We start from the raw sequence: 21,828 nt of genomic DNA, 5'->3' as shown, positions 1-21,828 counted from the left end.
TAATGACACAGCTGGACGAGGCTTTTGGGTGAGTTGCTGCTGGATACTTGCAGCACACTTCTTGGTCACCAGAGGATTTGATATGAGAACAAAACATAACCATTATTATCTGAAAATAGCACATTACTGGCAGTCAAACATACATGGCACTATCTTTGTGATTTAGTTTATCCAATGTAGCGGGTTAGAGCCCAATCTAATTATGCAGTTGTCGCCTGCGTTTAAAAAGAAAGCCATTGTGGAAAGCCACACTATGAACTGTAAAAAAAACCCCAAAACAATTATTGTGTGAACCATTTGTAGTGTATTCAGATGAGGGCTGGTGCTTGGCAGAGTATCAGCCCTCTCCAGCTTCCTTGTCTTGGTTAATTAGTCTTTCTGTATCTCTGGGCCATCTTTTAATTACAAACCAAAAGGCCTCATTAACATCACACTAGAGGAGAAGAGCAGGGGCAGACAGAGAGACGGGCCGCCACATTCTGAGCCAAGATCAACAATGAAGACCAGTCAGGGCAGGAGCAAGGAAGCAGGGCCTCAGAGCGAGCGGCTGAAAGGGAAACGAACGACACCTCGTGTTTGGGTGAGAATGGGAACACAAAGGAAGGAGCAGATTATCATGTTCCAGATACATAAGGATGAGGCTGCTGTGACAGGAGGAAAAAGGAACGACATATGCAGGTTAGAAGAAGGCTGAGTCATGATAACGGTGACGTTTGGTGAGATAACGTCACGGCCGTGCTGGTGTGAGTGTGATGTATGAGCTTCAAATCACACGGGTGCAAAGGCTAAACCAACAGAAAAGTGACGAACCTCCTCCTTGGCTTTTCTTTCCGCCTCCTCCTGCTTCTTCTGCCTCTCCTCCTCCTCCAGCACCTTCCTCCTCTCCTCCCTCTTCCTCTTCAGCTCCTCCAGCTCGGCTTCAGCCTCCTGCTGCTTCAGCCTCATCCGCTCAAACTCCTCGCTCTCGGCATCGTCGCGGCGGCGCTTCAGCTCCTCCAGCTTGCGCTCTGCCTCCAGGCGGGCGTCCTCGTCCTGCTCGTCACCTGCGGACACCTCGGGGGAACGCATGCTGCCACGGCTGGCGCAGGCACAGGAACACACGCAGGTTAACGCTTGACATTTGATCTGGACTGAATATTTAAACGCTCACTTGAGGGATTTCTCTGACAGGAAAGCAGGCGGACAAATACCAACGTTCACCTTTGCAGGAGTAATGTTTCAGCTCATCTCAAGTGACACGCCAGCGTTTCAACATGAGGCATTACTTTGGGTTGTTTTTGCTCAACAGAAACACCTTGTTTGCTTGAAAATCACATCCAGATATGCTTTTCAATTATTCTGCAGAAGCCTCGGGCAACATTTTCACACTGTGACACAACAATGCATGTCAACATCAATAAGTTCCTGTGTGATGAAACTGTGCAGTGTATGCAAAGTCGTGATAAATCTCCATAATTTACCCCCAAAAAACAAGTTCAGTTTGAATCTTATTCCTCTCCTACGCCCACTAAGCAACAGTGATCTTTGGTTGTTAAGTAGCTCTTTTTAGCTGACCTTAGTGCCAAGAATATTAGGTTACTACAGTACTTTTCCACAAGTGGTCAAGCATAGCAAGGCAATGGTCTATCTGCATGCTAGTCTCACAGCCCAATAATAGCTCCATTAAGAAGGAATGCCTTTTTCTGTGGTAATATATTCCTGTCAGGTACTTCAGTAAAAAAAAAACTTTCTTTTGTTTGTTTCTAATGAGGAAAACTCCAAATCTCGGGCTGAGATGCTATTGATGAATGAGATTCAGTGTTTTTTGGATTCTTCTTGATTATTTATTCCCTGTTGGACCTCAGAGTGAGGCCCAAACACTGACTTGGGAATGCTGCTGTTGTTGCTGTGTACCTGAGGGTCCTCTCGGGTTTCCTGTGCTGTTTGGGAGCCGCGTCCTCGTGCAGCCCTCCATTGTGCTTCCTCTGATCCTCTCTGTCCTCCCTGGCTCCGCCTCTCTCGTTCGCCTGCAGCCGCACACAAAAACAAACACAACGGCAGTGAGGAATGTGGCAATGGGTCGGTTATCTGACAGCACACCGAGTCGAATGAGGGAGAGAACAAAACAAACCAAACCAAACAAGAGAGAAAATCACTGGGTCCACTTTAGACTCACTGCTGACAGAGACTGTGCAGTTTTCACCTTCTAACTGCTCACTGTCATCAACAACCACAGTCAAACTCTGATATAGTTGGATTATTATGTACAAAACCAGAACAATTTGAGAGAAAACATCCCGATATTACTGTTCAGATGATCAGGATATGGTATAATTGACAAATTGAAGAGATCTTTTTACTGATCAACTGATGACATTTATGATCATCAGATTACATTTTTCCATTAAATAAAAATGAGTCTCGCTTCTATATTGTACCATGAATAAAATATTAGTTTATAAGATTTGTAAAACATTAGAATTGAGGTTGTGTAATCCGTAAAATGTGCCAAAGCTTTGGCTGGAGGTGCACATGATGTGATGACTGAGTTATTTCTGCTGCTCTGTCAGTGAGTTGCTGGACTGGAGTCAGTGAAATGTGACGTGTTGGAGGGGTGGAAACATGCAGACAGAAACACTGTGACCACTCTGTGCAGCATAACCTTATTAAAAACGGGACCGCACGGCTGCAACCACACCTGGCTCGGTTACCGCCACTCTGCAAATGGTGCGAACCACACTAGATGACACGAGGTGTTGGGGTAATTTCAGCGTCTGGCTCAGGAATGAAGTCAACGAGATGGGCTTATCAGGAGGAATTTGCATTTTCTCCGAGACGCATGGAGACACTGAAGTTACCCAGAGAGAATCTCTGTGCCGTGCATCACACCTCTACTGAAAGTCTTACCGCGTGTTTGATACCTCATTATCCTCTGAGTGTTGTATCTCAGATATCTCAAAGTCCTCTTCAGTGTCATTTCTTAGTAACATAGGCTTGCTCTCTGTTGAATTATCTACATAATCATCCTCAGGTACCTCTTCAGCCTCTCCTGACGCTACTGCATCCTCCTCATCCTCTGAATTTGCTGACTTGTCCTGATTTGACCTCTCACTGACTACCAAATGTGTTTCTTCTTCAGCGAGGTCCTATGGAAGAGGATTATAGCAGTTCTTTGAAAAGAATAAAGGTCTGTGACTTGTCTCGGGGATCGGCATTAAAGAACAGTGTAGGACTCAGTGACCGTACCTTGTTTTGCATTATAGGCTCTTCAGCTGATGCCTGCAGAAACAAGCGTCGCATTTGCAGTGACTATCGGCCACAAAAGACCAATAAGTGGCAAAAATAAATGAACAAGAATGTAGAGGACTCACCTGCTCTCTCAAGTTAGACCTCCTCAATTTGTCCTCCACCACTTCAACTTTCTGCTCTTCCTCCTCCTCCTCCTCCTCCCCTCCCTCAGGAGCAGCCTCCTCTTCCTCTCCAGGCTCCTCTGCTTCCTTCTCCTCCCTTCTTGAGCTGTAGCTCGGCATCTTCTCCTCGTCCTCCACATTGTCACGGTAACGACCCCTACGCCAGGAGGAGGGCCTCTCCTCCTCTGTGTTGTTTTTCTCCATGGCGACGCTGTCGTTGCTTTCTGTGACGGTGGGATCCAGCTGCTGCTGCCTTTCCAGAGACTCCTTCATGCGTCTCTGCCGTCTCTCCTCGCGTTTGGCCATGCGGTCCAGCAGGGCTTGTTCCTCTTCGTCTCCACCGCCCCCGTAAGAGCTGCTCACAGACACGGTTTCTGTCACACTAGGAGGAGAGAGAAGAAACAAGTATTTCATTGTGTTTTTTTTCTTGTTAATGAGGAGGAAGCGCTGAGGTCAGAGAAGACGTCAGCTGTTAAGACAAAGCAGGCAGGGGAAATGATATCTACTGCTACCCATGAGATGCTTTTGATCAAGCTCTATATGAATCTATCAAAGTATCCAGTGAGTGTCCACCCCATATGTACAGAAAATGCACAAAAACTCTGATTTCATGCCTGGACTTATGCATCCACACACTCTGCTGCAATCTACCAATGTTCAATAATAGATCTTTATTATCAATATCAATACATGCCATTGTTAAGGGTTTCAGGATAGTGAGAAATCACATGTTCAAATCCATTTAGTATCATTCTCTGGCAACAAAGAATATTTGTGCAAAAATTCATGACACCCACCCAGCTGTTTTCTATGTGGACAGACTGACAGTCTAACGATTTATATCCTTCCACCTCACTCAAACCAGCATGACTCAAACTATTCTGACCGAAAAGTCTGGCAAACATTATCCTTCCATCCACACAATCAACAATGGCTAGCAAGCGCTGGGTCCTGTCTCAGCATCTTCCCGCACAATCCTGTTGTTGTTCGACCGACCCAGGATGAATCTCTGAGCTCATAGAGAGGAAACAATCATGACCACAAAGCAGCATCTGTGTTGCTGGACGTCTGTTCGACCCACCACTTCCACTACAGCCAAGACAATTCATCTCATAACCTCAAACTGCAGAGAAATCGATTTTTAGCCCCTTTGTTAGTAAGGCGGCCTTTCTGTTGGAAAGGAATGAGATCATACACTGCTGGAGCACTGAGCATGCAGTGATATTCTTTATTTACATTGTAGGCACACAGTTCTACTTTGGACGTCAAATTAATGTTCTCACACTGTAGACTGCTGCAGCACATACTTATAAATATATAAAAACACGTGTACACATGTATACAGTATGACAACAAAAGTAATTGAACTGAGGTTTCAGTGTTGTGGCTTCAAGGCAATAGTTCAGTGCTAAAGAAAGACAGGGGATTGTAAAGGCTGAAGGTCTATTCATTAGCATTGAGAGAAATCATCCTGACATGACTGCCACTTCCAGATAATTTTATTTAGTTAAGAAGAATCCCTGCGTAGCACGTTCCTGCTGTGTGCGAGTTTAAATGTTTGCTTTTGGAGTAACATTAGCAGCCCTGGTCAGTTACGGCTGCATTAGCCAACATCAGCCGACATTAGCCAACATCAGCCGACATTAGCCAACATTAGCCGACATTAGCCGACATCAGCCGACATTAGCCAATCTTAGCCAACATCAGCCAACATTAGCCGACATTAGCCAACATTAGCTGGCATTAGCCGACATCAGTCAACATTAACCGACATTAGCCAACATTAGCTAACATTAGCCAACATCAGCCGACATTAGCTAACATTAGCCGACATCAGCAAACATTAGACATTAGCCGACATCAGCCGACATTAGAAAACATTAGTCAACATTAGCTGACATCAGCCGACATTATCCGACATCAGACTCAGCTGACATCAGACAACATTAGACATTAGCCGACATTAGAAAACATTAGTCAACATTAGCTGACATTAGCCGACATCAGCCAACATTAGCCGAGATTAGAAAACATTAGTCAACATTAGCCGACATCAGCCAACATTAGCCGAGATTAGAAAACATTAGCCAACGCAAAACGCAAACTAACTAACTAAAAGAAACAAACAAACAAATGAACAAATAACAAAACCATGAAGCTTTTTTCTCTTAAAACAAACAAACAAAATATTTTGCTGGCATTCAGCTTAGCCTCAGACTTTTAGCACAGATTCAATGGTGAACTGTTACGAGGGCAACCGCCAGTCCGACATCCCGCTATTCCGACACGCAAAACGTCCCACCATTCAGACAAGGCTTTCCAAATAAGGAAATGTACGTTACTCAACAGATGAGTCCCTTCTTTCTCTTCATGCATTTTACATGTTTTAAGAGATATGCACAGATGTGATACAGTCTTTAAAAGCGTAATTAAAAACACAAAGTCGGCATCCGAAGGAAGAGATGCCTTGACCGGGAAGCAGACCGCGTTGGTTTTCAATCACACCCGATGCCACTTGTTGCAACATTAGAAAATTTAATCCAGGAAAAAAAGGTTTACAAACATGGACCAAAACGGCCCCACAATATGCACAAAAATCCAAAAGAAACTAAAGTTAACTAAAAAGCAACTAAACGGCATGAAGTGGTCAAAATTGGTGTTTTACGCATGCCTCTGTGCGTCTGGCACATGCGTCTGGGGCTCTTCCACGTTGGTTTGTGGATGAAAGCTATATGTTCAGCCCTTACATGTAAAAACAATCTCTACGTGACATTTTGGTCGGCAAAATCCACAGACAAGACGTCTTTTGTCCCTGCTCACAATCATTACGCATGGCTCTTTCACACTGCCACTTTCCACGCAGATTTCCAAATGTATAATCATCCACGGGCAGTGAGATTGTGCGCATGGCGACGTATCTTTCATACCATGCATACCATATACGCAATCTTTTAAATACCATCTGTGTGATGTTGCAAGTTGGCAAAAAAAAAAAAGATCATAAAAGGGTGAACTTGTATTTTCTATAAAATAAAATTATAACTTTAAATTATAACTTTATTGTCCTCGCTTTTCTCTGCTTCGTCAGCCTGCTGCAATTTCACAACATGGCGCTGTGTGTGTGATTGCGTGATGGAAAAAATAGACTATTAAAGGAACTGTCGGAAAGGCGGGATGTTTGAAAAAAATAAAAGTCTTAATGATGGGACGTTGGATAGAAAATTGTCGCCATTCCGACAATTTGAGGCCCATGTCAGACTGGTGGGATGTAACCACGCTGCACTTGTATCTCTCTCCAAGCAGGAGGATGTTATACCAACCTTTTAAAACACCATTAAATTAGCGCACCGTGCCATAAAAAGCCTTGAAGTGCAAACTGAACACCTTTCAAAGCCTCTCATTTTAAAGCAAGTCAACTGGATCATTAAAAAGTCAGACAGCCTTTTCAATTAATTCAATATCAGCTGGATAATTAACAGCTTGCTAACAACAGCCACAAGAGTAGCCTCTAATAGTGTTAGCCACTTACTGGAAGTAATTTCTGCTCTCCATTTAGACAGTGTTTGAGGATACATTGTTTAAAAAAGAAAATCTGCTTTAGCTATCTGAGAAAACGATATATGTGCCTTGGGAAAATGGAAAAATGTACATTCTTGGCAGTGGTAACCAAGGCAAATGAGGCTTTCATTGTGAGGAGTCCTCAGATAAAGTGCAATATATTCTCTCTATGTGAAAGGATTTTGGAGGCATTCCTCTGAGCTTGCCAGGGATTAAATCAGCGAACAACTGAATGTCAAACTTGTAGTTTAGGAAAACATGCAATATATTGCATTGATGATATGACTTGCTATATATAAACAAACACTTCAATATATGGGGATAAGCTCCGGTGGATTAACAAGGAGTATAGTCCACCTCTACACCTGTGCACGCTCGTTGTTGAAGAACTTCCTCTCAGAGGAATGCAGCCCTCATTATAAACCTGCGTTTGTCCAACTTCAGGTCAAAATGTCTTTGCCATGTTCATATTGTGATAAAGAAACATTTGAGTTATCACGCAGCCCTTCTGACGGTTTATTCTCACTTAGATTTAACCAGAAATCAGGGGAGGCAAGCTGCTGACAACAAATTCATCACACAGTGTTGCTGTTGATGCATCACCTGTGGCTGTTGGTCATGACCAGGCTGTCTGGCTGGCCGCTGTGCTCCTCGCTCTCCCTGCTCCTCATCCTCTCCTGGCGTGCCCTGCGCCTCCTCTCACGGGCAGCCTCTTCTTCATCATCATCATTCCGTGCCATCCTGAGGGAGACAAAAGAAGAAAGTGAGCCTGAAAAGGACACATTTTGTCTTTCTTTCTTTCTAACTTTCAACCCTTCTTTCCATCCTCAATTACCTCTCCAAGTTAGAAACTTCAAAGTGAATGATTCTTTAAATTGGACTGTAATCAGCACAGTGACCAAAGCTGATGGATTTGCTTCAGTTTTTTTTTTTCCTCCTCTTATCAAGCCAACCTGTCAGCTGTGCAACAACCAATACTTCTTATCGTGGCTGCAGTTTTCACAAGCTGATAAAGAGTCGGTCTGGAGACCTGGCTTGGCTGAGGATAAGAGAGCCATGAATGAGTGTTCTGGTTAAAGGCAAAACTTTAATGTGTATAATTCCTCCAGAAATTTAGTACAACGGCAGATTTTTCTGAAGTAAACAAACTGAGGTAAAACTTTCTGTTGTGTCCAAACTACTTTCTGCTGACATTTACGGAAATGGGCTGCTGGATGTAGCTGTAAAAGACAGACATGAGGGTTGTATTGATTCTCCCATCCAGCTTTTGATAAGACAGCAAATGACTTTTCTTTTAAAAGTGTTATAGTAAGCTCTAAAAAGCAGCTGTCGGGCTTGCACCTTAAAATTTCTGTTCTCCTTTAACGTTGTGCTGCTTGCTGCAATGCATTACTGGTCAAGCGTACAGCAGATGGAACGAGGTCATGTCTAAAACAAGAGTAAACATCTGTTTTTACATTAGACACAAAGACTGTACCACAATACCTTGATTTTAATGGATGTAATGTTGCAAAATAAAAAGGGAAAAGATCTATAAACCATGACAGAACAAAATCCAAAGCAGACACACAGTGGATTATGAACATATTCATCCAAAGCGGTGGTTTAAGTAAAGTGTGCAGCTGCAAGATATCAGAAACAAGATGCTAGTTGGCTAGAAAGCTTCTGTATTTTTATGCGCTTAAATTTGATTGAAAGCAACAAGTTCAGGCCTTTCTCTGGGGCCAGTCCAAAGTCAGTCTGGGGAATGCAGCAAACTCTTAACCGAGAACTGAAGTACAATAGGCAGTTATTGGCAGACCGACTACACCCAAATGTGGAGTACATCTGATACTGAAATGCAGATTAAGTATCATAAAATATTGATATCTAACTTGTTCCCCCAAAGTGCCAAATCCCTTCCCAAAACTGCTGTGTTTCTGGCCACCTGACATCTATGAACTCAGCTCCATGCTTCATCTGCGTCGCCCTGGCTGACCTTTACACTCCCACTGCTAACCACATGCCTAGCTACCTAAGATCACAGCGCAGCCTTTGAGGTTAGCCAGCGAAGCATGCCACTGCATGTTAATTGCAACATGTGTGGTGAGCTGAGCTGAAGCCGCCTTGGTTTATGTGAGGTTTAACAGCTTGTGAACAAGAATTTCCCCTTTGTTTCGTTCTTCTCCGACGTTAGCCTGCTGTTGTCAGAACAGATGAATCCGCTAACGCCCGATCAACACCGGTGGGATGGTGACATCAGTGATGACAGGCAATCCTTCACACGTGAGCCTCCTTAGTTCAGATAACTTTGTGTTTAGAAATCTGGCTTCATCAAAAAGAGAAGATACCAATGTGCTTCTGTTTGTGGCCATTACCAGGTTCTCTAAGCCCTCACAGAGGGTTTAAAAAGGTTTTGAAGGAGCAGGAATCCTGGTCTAATGTGCTCAGTTGTGTGATTAGTAAAGCAGATCTTTTCCTTAAATGTGTGGGCTGTGTCATCACAAAATGTATAAAAGTCCTGCCTGCTGTGGGACTGGGATTAACAAGCCACCTGAAGGCTTTTCAGTACAGGCTGTAAGGGGACGCCAGCTTTAATTCACCTTAAATCTACACACACAGTTCCAAGCTAATATCAGTTAAGAATCTCTTTACTGTTATTTAATCACTCATGACTGGTGCTCAGCTTGTGCAGCTCTCATACTGTGTGCATTTAGTCAGCCGTTGTCCCAATTTGGCACCCGAGTGTGCATAAAGCTTGTGGGTGGTGTGTTTATTGATCAGGAGGGCTTGAATTTTCTTGGAACAAGGGTCAAGATGTGAAGATCACAGTTTGCTACTGCTCCATACCCTATATGTGTTGCTGGAGACCTTTGACCTTTTCCTCTCTCCATGCAACTTGGATGTACAGTCATATGGAAATGAAAATGCATCTTCTTTTAATTCAAAGGTCTGAAACACAAGGACATAAAACCTTACCATGTGCTTAAAATTAAGTACATCCTACTTCAGATGAACAACAACACATGTCACACTGTGTCATTATCTACTAAAATTAAGCCAAAATGTAGAAGAAAACTATTTTTCTGCTTCTGTAGGAATTAAAAGGGTATCAGCCAGCCAGGTTAGACAGTTTGCTGGTCTGGAGTATTAAGGTGTGTTATCAGGTGGAAGCATAGATGAGGCAGTTGCCAATCTTCCCAGGACTGGACGTGTCAGCGAGGTCAATGCTTGGATAAATTGCAAAGAAAACTAACTACATCAGACTACAGGCCTCAGTTAGCAGGTAAAATATTTGGCTCATTATTTAAAATGAGAAAAAGACTGAACAAGGATGGCTTGTTAGGAAGGGCTGCAGGAGAAAGCCTCTTCTCTCTAAAAAGAACATGGCAGCACAGCTTAGGTTAGCAAAGCTGCATCTGAACAAAGCACAAGACTTCTGGAACAATGTCCTTTGGACAGACCAGAGCAAAGTGGAGATGTTTGGTCCTAATGCACAGCAGCACGTTTGGAGGAAACCAAACACAGCATATCAGCACAAACACCTCATACCAGCTGTCAAGCACAGTGGTGGAGGGCTGATGATCTGGGCTGGTTCTGCAGCCACAGGACCTGGGCACCTTGCAGTCATTGAGTCCACCATGAACTCCTCTGGATACCAAAGTGTTCTAGAGTCAAATGTGAGGCCATCTGTCCCACAGCTAAAGCTGGGCTGAAACTGGCTCATCAACAGGACAAAGATCCCAAACACAGCAGCAGATCTACAGCAGAATGTGTGAAAAAGAAAAGAATCAAGGTGTTGCAATGGTCCAGTCAGAGTCCAGACCTCAGCCTGACTGAAATGCTGTGGTGGGACCTTAAGAGAGCTGTGCAGAAACCAATGCTGCAAACCTCAATGAGCTGAAGCAACGCTGGGGAGAAGAGTGGCCGAGATTCCTCCACCTCCATGAGAGAGACTGATAACGTCCCACAGGAAACTTACTTATGTTAAACAAAGTTTTAAAAGGTATTAAATCGTAGGATTTATTGTTTTTCAAGCTTTTAGGTTTAGTTTTTGTTCAGCAAATAAAGACAAAGCATAACGTGCCAGATGTTGTTGGAACTCACCTAATCCTAAGACAGGGAACTTGATTTTCTTAATGATTTTTAACTTTTTTTCACTGATTGTAGGTGAAGTTGTGCCAGAAACTTTTACTCTGGGAGAAGCTATTCTTTACAGCACATTAGCCGATGAAATAGGAAACATTTTCAATGGAGTTTATTCTCAGCAGTAACAGCACAAAGGATTGAGACTGCCGCTGAAAGAACAGCATTTACAGTTAGCTTACATTTGTCCCAATGTCCATTCAGAACAAGAAAAGCTGTATGTGAGCCTCTAAATAACTTCAACTGAGTTCCCCTGTAATAGAGAGCACATTAACCCTTATTTAAAATGCCATGGCAACGCAATGTTTTTTCGATAAAAAAAAAAGTGAAACACTCCCAAGGGACTGATCCATCCCAGAAATGGCACCAAATGTCATGAGAAAGAAGGAGAACGACAGCAGCTAAAAATGGAACAAAAGAGTCCTCGGTGGCGTTGACGACAACGACAATCTCAGGGTTAAAGATTCCCCAGTAGGAGAGAAGAACAAACTCCTAAAAGCTGAATTAGCATTCCTGTCAATCACAGCCCTGCTTGGAGCCACATGCACAACCGAAGCTCTGATTTAATATCCCCTTCCTTACCTAGGCCCCAAACTCCATCAGCATACTGACAGAAATATGGGCTGAGGTGGAAGCCGAGTGGGGGGGGCAAGTGAAATGGAGAGTAGGGATAAAAAGGAGAAGCGGGAAATGAAAAACGGGAAGGGACAGGGCGTGCACAATAATGGAAAAAGGAGTAATCTGCAGATTTTATCAAAGTCAACTCTTCCTGTATAAAATGATGTGTAGCCGCAGTAATACGCTTCAGGTATGTGTGTTGGCCAGAATATACAGTGCAACAGATGCTTACTGCCCGGGTAGCCACATGCAAAGAGAGCAGCGAGCTGGCTGGTAATATGCACTCCACACATTTAGCTTTACATGTGGCAGCTATGATGCAGCTGAATAATTTGATGCACATGTTCATGAGCTGAATAGTACAGCAAAGCGGTTTTAAGCAGGACTCTGCATTAGGAAAGTTATCAGTCTGCACACAAAGCAACGCCATCAGTGAGCCTATTAGGAAGAAATATGTCCAAATATTATCTTTACAGCAAAATATCTCAGAAATGTCAGAGAAAACAATTTGGGAAAAGCCCATGAGAAAAGACTTCTTCACCCCTCCGCGGCAAGAGAGGGACAGAGGGTAGGGAGGGAGGAGAGTAAAGAGGAAGACTGAAGGAGAGAGGGGAGAAAAGGCTGCGGTGAACAGAGGGGAGGGAGGAGAGGTGAAGGAGGGAGGGGGCTCGGACTGTGCTGTCAGAAATGCTGACCCATTCCCACGCTGGCCTTTCTGGACTATTTCCCTTCCTATTGCCGCCCCACAGGACCACAACCTACCCCGTCTGTCTCTCTCCCCCACCCTGCACTCCACTGGACATACTCCAAGGATACAGTGTTTGCTGAGATACAAATTCCCCCAGACTGCATTCACTCTTACTCACAGATGACTGAGATTGTATAGCACGCAAATAAAATGAGTAAGATCAGGCTTCAGCCCTTTCCATGCTGATGTGGCAAGTCAAAAGTTGGAATATGAGGCCGGATCATAAAGTCTCTCTGCCTCTATCAGCCTTTCTATCTGAATTCTCCTCCATCTCCCTGTCAAAGCTAAAGGTTTATGATGGAGGACTGGGTCATATTTGGAAGGGCCATTCACCCAGGGCGGGGATTGTTTGACATGGCTCATTCACGGAGGATGGGTGTTATTTCCTCAGCACTTCCTGGTCTCTCGAAGTGGAGTGCCAGTACAGATGTAAAGAATGAAGAGGAAGGGCAGGAATAGGACGACGGTGGGGAGAAAGTGAGAAAGAAGAATTTGCATCGAAAAAAGAGGAAGAGACTGAGATGCAGATGCAGGAAAGGAGGCAGTGGGTGAGGAGGGGGGAGAAGAAAGCCTCTGAAACCCAAAGAAGAAGGAGAGGAGGAAAGAGGATAGGATGCAAAAAGATTTAGAGAAGGAAACAGGAGAGAGCGAAAATCCAAAATGAACTATTCCCCAAAAGGGACAATAAAGATTTTTAAAAATGAGCAAAGTGCAATTCAATTGTTCCAAAAACCTGCCCTGAAACAGGGAAAATATTCAATGCAGTGAATTGTAAATCATTAAAACAATATATTAGACTGGAAATGGAACAAAAACAACATTAAAAGTTAAAATTGTGAAATCAAACTAAAAGCAAAGGCTACTGAAGAGTGGAAAAGTTAGTAATGGTACAAAGAAAAAAGAATACTGTCGCTCACACTCATAAGTATCTGTATGCGATGAATCAGCTAGCTGTTAGCTTAGCACAAAGCCATGTACACTTTCTATTCTTTAGACCAAAGTATGAAAATGGGGGTTATGTGGAGGCCGCCATAAACAAGAAAGCAAATATCATATTTCACAAAATGTGAGCTCGCTTCCTGTTTAATCAACAGCCAGCACTGTAGAGTCACACCAGACGTGTGACTGTAACATGGAAACACCCAGTGAGGGGCAAAAAGACAGCGAACTTTCCAGCTGACTTGCATTAGGTCAACTGGAAAGTTCGCTGTCTTTTTGCCGATTCTGACAAACTGAGAGGAGCTGGCTTTTCTTTGGTCATCATTTTCATGCTTGTGCCTGAATAAATGGCCTATTTGAGCTTTAACCGTAGCTTGACTTAACTTTGCATGTAAACTGTCACAGAGAAAGGCCAAATTTAGCAGGAGCTGGTCACTGAATTGACTGGGAAAATTCCAAGTGCTTTTTTGGAGACATTCCTGTCTGACTGAGTCTCAGTGATGGAAAACATACGGCAGCACTGATGAGCAGCGAACTGAAGAGCACATGAGGGCGTGAAAGATTGGGGCAGATAATTATGCGCATAAGTGTGGCTTTATTGAACACAAATAAAAGTTAGGTTATGTGTCTGCAGTACTTCAACTAGTTCAAGACACACCAACACATGCAGGAGAGAGACCCCACAGCATGCAAATGCTCATCCCACCTTTGTGCACATGAGCACACAACACAACACGCTCACAGTGCTCATAGTGTGGTAAGGCTCTGCATGTGCACCATCATCCATATCCACAAATAAAGCAAACTAACACTCTCTCACACAGACAGCCACAGTGTCCCAGCATGTAGGAAACCATGCTGGTCTTGGCCAGTAAACACTTATAATAGTCAGGAATTTGGCATTCCTACAGCCGTCATTATACGGCCCCACAATCTCCCCAAACTCTTTTCACAGCACGCACAGTTATGGTTGAATGAAGCAGGCCAATGACACAACATGTGGTTCTGACTAATCCAACCAAGACAGGCATGTAAATATTGATTGTTTCAATGTATTGGCAGAAATGGAAACAATGTCGGGATGTAGCCTTTTATCAATAACAGGAGCAGCGTGTTGCCCGCCAACTGAAATCATGGCTGCTCAGACCAAATCCTGAACAAACTCCCTCCAGGCAATGTAAATCTTGAAGGTGCTTACAACTCTTACTTGTTTCCTTTCATCTCTTTCTCCCAGTCAGCCCTCATCCCTTCTGTCGCCTCTTCTTAGGGAATACTTTCTGCCAGATTCCATTTCTCTCCATGTTACATAAACACTTGAAAAAGGCCTCAATAACTAGCAGCAGGGAGCTGTGTGGGCATTTTATGCGGGGGAATCATTAAGACTCACTTCAATAAGCTATTTAAAGTGTATTTGAGGAATTGAGCATAAAAATCTACGAGGTGAAAAATAAAAGATGCCACAAAAATTAACACTGCGTAGCTGTAATCAGTCGGTATTTCCTCTGAAACCTATGAATGAAAGCGGAGCTCTTTACCATATTCTTGCAAACAGTTTTGGCCCATAAACATTTCTATCATTAACATTTGTATTGGAGCCTATAAAGCTGCACAGAAGACCCTTTATTATGTTGCAGGTGCTCACATTTACTCATTCACACTAAAAACAACTGAGTCATCTTAATGCTGGACCAGTTAATCATCATCTCATCATTAATCATGCTCAGTATGCTGTGTTGCAACACGCTGACGTCACAAAAATGTTTCTTAAACTCTGTGATGACCTCCTCTGTTGGCCAAACAACATCCCTCTTTTCCATCTCTGTAACTTTCAAACAAAACATGTTGCTGCAACAGTCCAGCCTTAAAGGGGTCACATAAAACCTGAGCCACTTAGACCCAGTCCGGATTCAGACTGTGTGCCTCTGTTTGTGGGACTCTTCACCCCAAAAAAAGGTATTTTTATTCAGTAGAGATGACCAAGAACTTCACTTGCTCTAAAGGAAATGTGCACGTTTGCACCCATGACAGCCTTCTCACAACAACAAAAATCTTTTGTGCAGGAAACGTGAGGCACTGGGAGGGGAGAGGCTGTGCCCCTCTGATAAGAACATCAGTACCCTGCTGTATCTTTAAATAGCAAGAAGTGGTTTCATGTCATGTTAAGTTTTTTATACTGGGTAAAACAGATTACCCAGAAGCTGATAAACGCTCCGTACACAACCCACAAGTTAGCTGTTAATAAATACTGTGATGTAATCAGCAACAAGATGCACGATGATGAAAAGGCTTATGTGTAAAAGCATACATATAGATGTTTGCTAACATGCTAGCCATGGCTAACACAATCTCTGCAGCTTTAAAGACGTTTTGAAGTTTACGAAGCTTCAGTTTCTTCTCTACACTTAGAAATGCAGATGCAAATTTCAGTGATAAACTATGGAGGGATCATTTTGGAAGTCTGTCATTCTGCAGTTTAACATTCAGCCTTGATTTTTGGGCAGGTGCAACATGGAAGTAGTTTAGCTTCAGCGTCTGGTTGAAGTACTTAACCCTGAATTTCATTACCCAGCATGTTTAAATGGTGCACGTTTAAATGGTGCACATATCATTGAGATGGGAAAAGCCATTTTACCTTCAGGAACTGACCTTGCTCCTGACATCGATGAATGCTACTCGCATACTTTTAGTGTTGTAAGAAAGAATTCTCAGGGAAAAACATTGATGCATTCAGCAGTGGTCAGACCCATGTCAGCTTGTTTTCCCAGAGTGATGCCTTCTCAGGGCCAAGTGACCTTGGCCAGTTATCTGCATCCACATCAGACTCATCCTTAATTGCAGCAGAGATGAAACGACTTGTGAGAAAACACGCTGCATGAAAACTTTCAGCTTTTTCTGATTAGTCCACTTGGTGGGTTACCGCTTAATCAATCTGCTGAAACGAACTTTAGTTTAATCAGTTTCTTCCACTGAATCAAAGACGGTTCACAAGGCCATGGTATCTGGGAGAGAAAATTGGAAACAGGGAGGCAGGGCAGGTTTGACCATTAAAGGTCATCACATTGCGTATCAGATTTCCTATCAGCCCTTTTTCTTCTTGCCTGGTTTGGGGAAGCCAATAGTTGCTGAGTGATGTTTTTAAAAGACCCAGGTCTTGCCCCCCCCCCAAACTTGGCACAAGCATCAGAGGTGGTGTGCTTAGCATTAACAAGCAGAGCTTTATTACACAACACAGGCTGTGCAGCACTGTTTTAACAACCTAAGCAGTAAACATCATAAATGACAGCAAGGTCTCCTCCTCTGGACTGCAGGTGTTCCTTAAGCCACTCTCTGCTTTGCAAGGGAATTATAGGGAAGCCTGGAGTGATCTGCAAGTTTGAATCAGACAATGAGGAAAGTCTCACCGCTCAGCTTCCAGGCGCATCTCCTCCCGCTTTTGCCTCCTCAGCTCGCGGCGCCGCTCAAAGTCCATTTCTTCCATGATTGTGCCCTGGAGAGGTTACATCATCAAACACAGACGTGTTAATTTACTCCATTTATTTTTGGAAGGAAACAGGAAGTAAATACATATACTGGCACAAACTTCTGGTTTAACTCAACATCAAGTTTTAATCCTTAAGAAATCAAACCCCGTTTCACCAACAACAACCTCACTGTTAAATCTTTTTACACAACATCGGCAGCGTAGTTGCTTGTAAATCAAATGTCATATTTCTGGATTGGTGTTTCACATTAAAAGCATTTGTGGCAAAACACGGGGCGGCTCAAACTGGGTTCGCCTTTGCATTTAAAAGCTATTCAACTTGCTGTTCCCATGGTGATATGTATACAAGCCTGATTAGGTGACAGCATATCAGGGATTTATGGCCACATATTTTGTTGGAACAAAAAAAAAAGTCTGCGAGGCTCGAGACCACCCAGGAACTGCTGAGCCCCCATCATACATCTACAATCCCTGCTAAACTGTCACCAACATCTACTACACATAGCAAAAAGATGCTAAATGAGCAGTTACCATCATATTCACACGCTCCATGAGCAGGCAAACAAGTGACTGAGACAACAGGATGCATTTGAGGGAATTCTGGTAATACAGAAGAAGTAGACACGACGTCATACCTTGAATTAGCCTCCAAACAAAGCCTCTTCTCTCACACCATACCAGCTTCTTCAAATGATTTGTTTAAGCAAAGATTCAATGCAGCAACTTGTAGTCGTAGTAGTATCCCACAGCTGGCCTCAGCAAAGTGAAGAGGCAAATGCCTGCTTCTTTCCCTCCCTGCTCGTTGTCCCTCCCTACATCCCTTAGTGACCTCCTTCCTTCCATCTCTCAGCTTTGCCCCTTTCACCCCCCCTTCCTCCCCCCTGTCCCATCCTGTCTCTCCTTCTATCTCTGCTGCTAACTTTTCCTGTGCTGTTTACTGACATGTCAGAGCTTGGCTAAACTTTGTTTTCGCTCGCCGCTTCCAATAAACTGGCTCTCTGCTTCCTTTAACTTCCATCTGCAGTCCCACATCAGACATCTGCACCCAGGTATGCACGCACACGAGCATGTGGGCGCGCACACTCATGCTAATAAGCAAACAGATGTATGCATACTAAGAAAACACACAAAGGAGAGAACTTCTGTGAGAAGCTATGACTTTAAGAAGGCCTGAAGTGTTGTCGTCCTCATTGTCGATTCTCACCCTGTCCCCTCCTCCCCATGAGCCTGTACAGTAAACACAGCCTTCCCTCTATGCTACTGCACTCCAGAAGCAGGCTGGGAGATATTCTAAATACCACAAGAATTCACCATCTATGTTTAGATGCACACTTAGTGTCTTTTGTGAAACAGCAGGGAGGGAAATGACTCTTGGATGTGGGGCTACTCATACAACTGTAATTAAGACTAAATGAGAGCAATAACTAAAACCGACAAGGCCTCCAAACATCACCAGTCTAATCACATACTTCCTAGAACCAGCGACGCCAAGGGAGACAAACTTATTAGTAACACAATCACGCAAGCATATAAATTTAGGCTTATTGTTGCAAATAAAGCGTGATTTATTCAGCTGAGAGGACTGCATTTTAAGTGAGTGCTTCCATTTGTGCAGAATGACTTTAATCCATTTAAAACCTTGTAATTTACTCTTGGAAAATAATTGGTAGCTAGATTGAAATAAAATTGGTTGGATTACTGTACAATCCAAGTTGGAATTGATTGATAAACTTGAGGAAACAGCCTTTTAAAAGCGATGCCTGATGTGTGAATGGGCCGCATGCAGCAGTCTCATTGTTCTGCCGCCGCCATGGGGAATCACCACGTTGAACACCGACAGAGGGGGCCTTCAGTAAAACCTACAAGTGCGACTGTTGTGTACATCAGTCAGGGGACCACCCACACTTCGCAAAACTAACAAAGCCAAGAGAGGAGAGAAAAAGTATTCCATAAAGTTGAGCAACCCAGAGTCAACATTTTGTGACATTTTAAGCTTGCCTGAGCCTGTCCGCTGTAAAACATCTTCTTCCTTTACTGCTCTACTCTCTTCATTTATTCCTGTTTACTTCCATCCATCTACTCTTTTTTTCTTTTCTCCCTCCCATCTTTCTCTTTCCCTGTCTGCCCCTGCCTTCCACAATGGCTATAATGACACATTTACCAGTCAAATTACTACCTGTCGAGACTGCCAGACCCTGGCACACAACCCAGTTTCTAAATGCCAATCGCTTGAAAGCCTTTAAAGGTAAGTTGATATTATCCTCACAGCCACTGGGATTACACCACCTTATAATGCCTCTATTTTCTCGCAAAGTCCTCAGTTAAAAGAGCTAAAACAATGTAACCCTGTCGGCCAAATTACTCCGGGAGTGAGCGAAGGAATAAGTTATGGGCCAGCAGTACGGGATCTATTTTAAGCTCTGGTGAAATGTTCCTAATACTTGCTTACCAGTCTTTCAAAAGAGTGGACTTTGGTCAGATTTTTACTAAGAGCAACCATCCCCTCGCAGCCTTAACACAAACACATTCATCTCTACGTTATGGTTATGGAGCTATGCAAGGAATGCTCCTATTTAACCTTTGATTTTAGCAGAAAGGACTTGAAAGAGTTTCCAAATTACTCATTCACATGCCAGTTGAACGCAGCTGTGGATCTTTGTGCGTGCAGTTACTGTTTTGGTTATCGAGCACAAAAGGGAATTAAAGCTAAGATGAACAAGTAAAAACTAACATACCTCTAATTATATGGCGTGAGCTGTGAGGTTGGAAAATAAAGGAACAGAGGAGGCTTGTTGCTGCTACAATGGTGATAAAGTGACCTTTATGTCAAGTACCAATAATTATCAATAACCTGAAGATCTAACCCACTACAGCTGGATCATATTCAAACACACACATTTATAGGGTTCATCACGTCATGAACCATGGAAAGAAAAGCCATCGATCTTCCCAGGAGTGGACGTCCCAGCAAGTTCATCCAAGGTCACAATGTGCAACGCTCAAAGAACTAAATCTCAGACTCAACAGTTCAGGACGGTACAGTTAGAAAAACACTAAATAAGCTGAGGTTTGCAAAGCTGCTTCTGGCGACGTTTGACCACAACAAAAACAATCAAACCGCTCACATCAGCTGTCAAGCACGGTGGTGTGTTGGTGATGATTTGGGCTTGTTTTGCAGCCACTGATCCTGCTTCTATCTGACAGCAAAGCTTGGCTGAAATTGGCTCATGCAACAGGACAGTGGTCCCAAGCACAGCCTCAAATCTACAAACAAATGGCAGAAAAACAAAAGAATCAAGGTGTTGCCACCCCCCAGTCAAAGTCCAGACTTTAACCGAACTGAAATGCTGTGGTGGGACCTTAAAAGAGCCGAGCATGCATGACTTCTCAAAAACTGATAACATCATGCAATATTACTCCAACGGGTGCTTCTTAACCCTTTTACACGACTGTGAAGGAAAAAGGCAGGACCAGCTACACATACCACAGCCTCCAGCTGACATTTTTTGTGTGTTTGCCCTAAAAGGAAGAAAAGAGTGCGTTACCACTCGGGTTGAGTTTACATTGTGAGGACAGAGATGTACTATTGAGCTGCAGAGGAGAGGAGAGACATGTCCAGAGGCTACAAGTGTTCAGGTGAGGAAAGGCATTCCAGCAATGTAAAAGAGACACTGGCGTGAAGCCAGGCCTTTCTGGTCTTTAAGTCAGTGGAAGAAAATATTTTGGCCACCTGCTGCAGTGCTTGGTGAGCTGCAGAGTTAATGAGCCACTTTCGTTCTTTTACCAGCCACGTGTCACTTGGTTTTTCAGAGCTGCCTCACGGGACCAGAAGGCATAAAAGATAGATTCAAGTGAAATATGTTATCACCGCCCAATAATAGAATAAAACACGTCACACATCATTGGAAAATAGGCCATCCTTCACGGACAGTGGAGGACACGGCCTCTTTACTGTTAAAAGTGCAGGATTCCATGTAGAAAAAATATGCAGACTTTTAGGTCTTCACGACCGAAGTTCGTCTCCACATCCTGACAAATTCAAAGCTTTGATTGTAACATAATTGTTGCCCTCTTGAAGCACTCTCATATGTTTGCAACAGTGTGACAAAGGACCTCGTCTTCACAACAGAAATTACAAACCAATGCAGAGTGTGTTTTTTTACTCAAAAGAAAGGAAAAAGTCCGGTCTGCTAACTTCTCTTTGCTTTAGCTGGCATCTATGCCAATCCCACACAAATAACTACAATAAAGTGATGAATTAATCCGCTTACAACGAACAGAACAGCTTGCTCTGCGTTTACAGTAAAGGGGAATGAGACGCTAACCTCACGGGGGGGTGAAGATTAGAAAAATATGAAGTAAATTCAAATCGAACTGGGAGGAAAAAGACAGAGACAGATGTCTTAGTTGAGTTTAAGCCGAGATCAGATATTTTGGCAAAGGAAGAATGTAATGACTTTACGGTTATTTTATCACACAGATAAAGCCGTGCAGTAAAACAAGGAAGAGGAGACATAATGAGGGGGAGAAACTGTGAGCTGGTAGGTGGTGCACTCTAACAGCTGTTGTGGCTGAGGCTCTGGGGACAGTTTGAGTTGGGTAAACCTAACGTTTTCTGCAGGGGTAAGGACTCTCCGGAGATTAGTCTGACAGAGCTGTTAAAATATGCTCAGCCTGCGCACGAGGGCGTGCACATTACGGCAAACAGCATTTAAAAAAATAAGATTTACTTTTGTCAATGTGTGCGGAAAATGAGAGCAAATGAGCACTGAGGTGATGCATTTGAATGAATGTGATCGAGTGTTTTTACAACTGTTTCTCCTCAAACACGTGTGTGTGTGTGTGTGTGTGTCTGGTACAGTAAATGTCTATACATGTGTGATATTCATCAACACCTACAGTGCTGTGTTTGGAAAGCTGGCCTTGAAGCTGCAGGTTTTTGCACGAGGGCGAAACCAAATTAACATATT

General features: G+C 43.4%; 1 protein-coding gene across 6 annotated transcripts in view; it reads right to left on the bottom strand.

The window, feature by feature from the left end:
- The window catches only part of cald1a (caldesmon 1a), a 53,023-nt gene that overhangs the window by 12,226 nt on the left and 18,969 nt on the right, over positions 1–21,828 (bottom strand). For 3 of the 6 annotated variants that reach the window (XR_011909981.1, XM_072377982.1, XM_072377980.1), the window contains exons 2-8: positions 16,779–16,864; positions 7,551–7,688; positions 3,351–3,771; positions 3,226–3,258; positions 3,015–3,125; positions 1,894–2,006; positions 811–1,078 (exon numbers count right to left, since the gene is read on the bottom strand). Coding sequence is in view for 5 of the 6 variants with exons in the window: in XM_072377982.1 (XP_072234083.1) it covers positions 811–1,078; positions 1,894–2,006; positions 3,015–3,125; positions 3,226–3,258; positions 3,351–3,771; positions 7,551–7,688; positions 16,779–16,855 (1,161 nt within the window). In the remaining variant the exon portion in view is untranslated. Of the gene's footprint in view, positions 1–810; positions 1,079–1,893; positions 2,007–3,014; positions 3,126–3,225; positions 3,259–3,350; positions 3,772–7,550; positions 7,689–16,778; positions 16,865–17,493; positions 17,629–21,828 lie in introns of those variants that run through there. The other 3 variants (XM_072377981.1, XM_072377983.1, XM_072377984.1) reach the window with 3 other exon arrangements.

This window comes from Leuresthes tenuis, unplaced genomic scaffold, assembly GCF_036924035.1.
Source record: "Leuresthes tenuis unplaced genomic scaffold, fLeuTen1.0.hap1 SCAF_23, whole genome shotgun sequence".
Lineage (NCBI taxonomy): Eukaryota > Metazoa > Chordata > Actinopteri > Atheriniformes > Atherinopsidae > Leuresthes > Leuresthes tenuis.
Note: the sequence above shows the minus strand (reverse complement) of the source record. Positions and strands in the feature narration are given on the sequence as shown.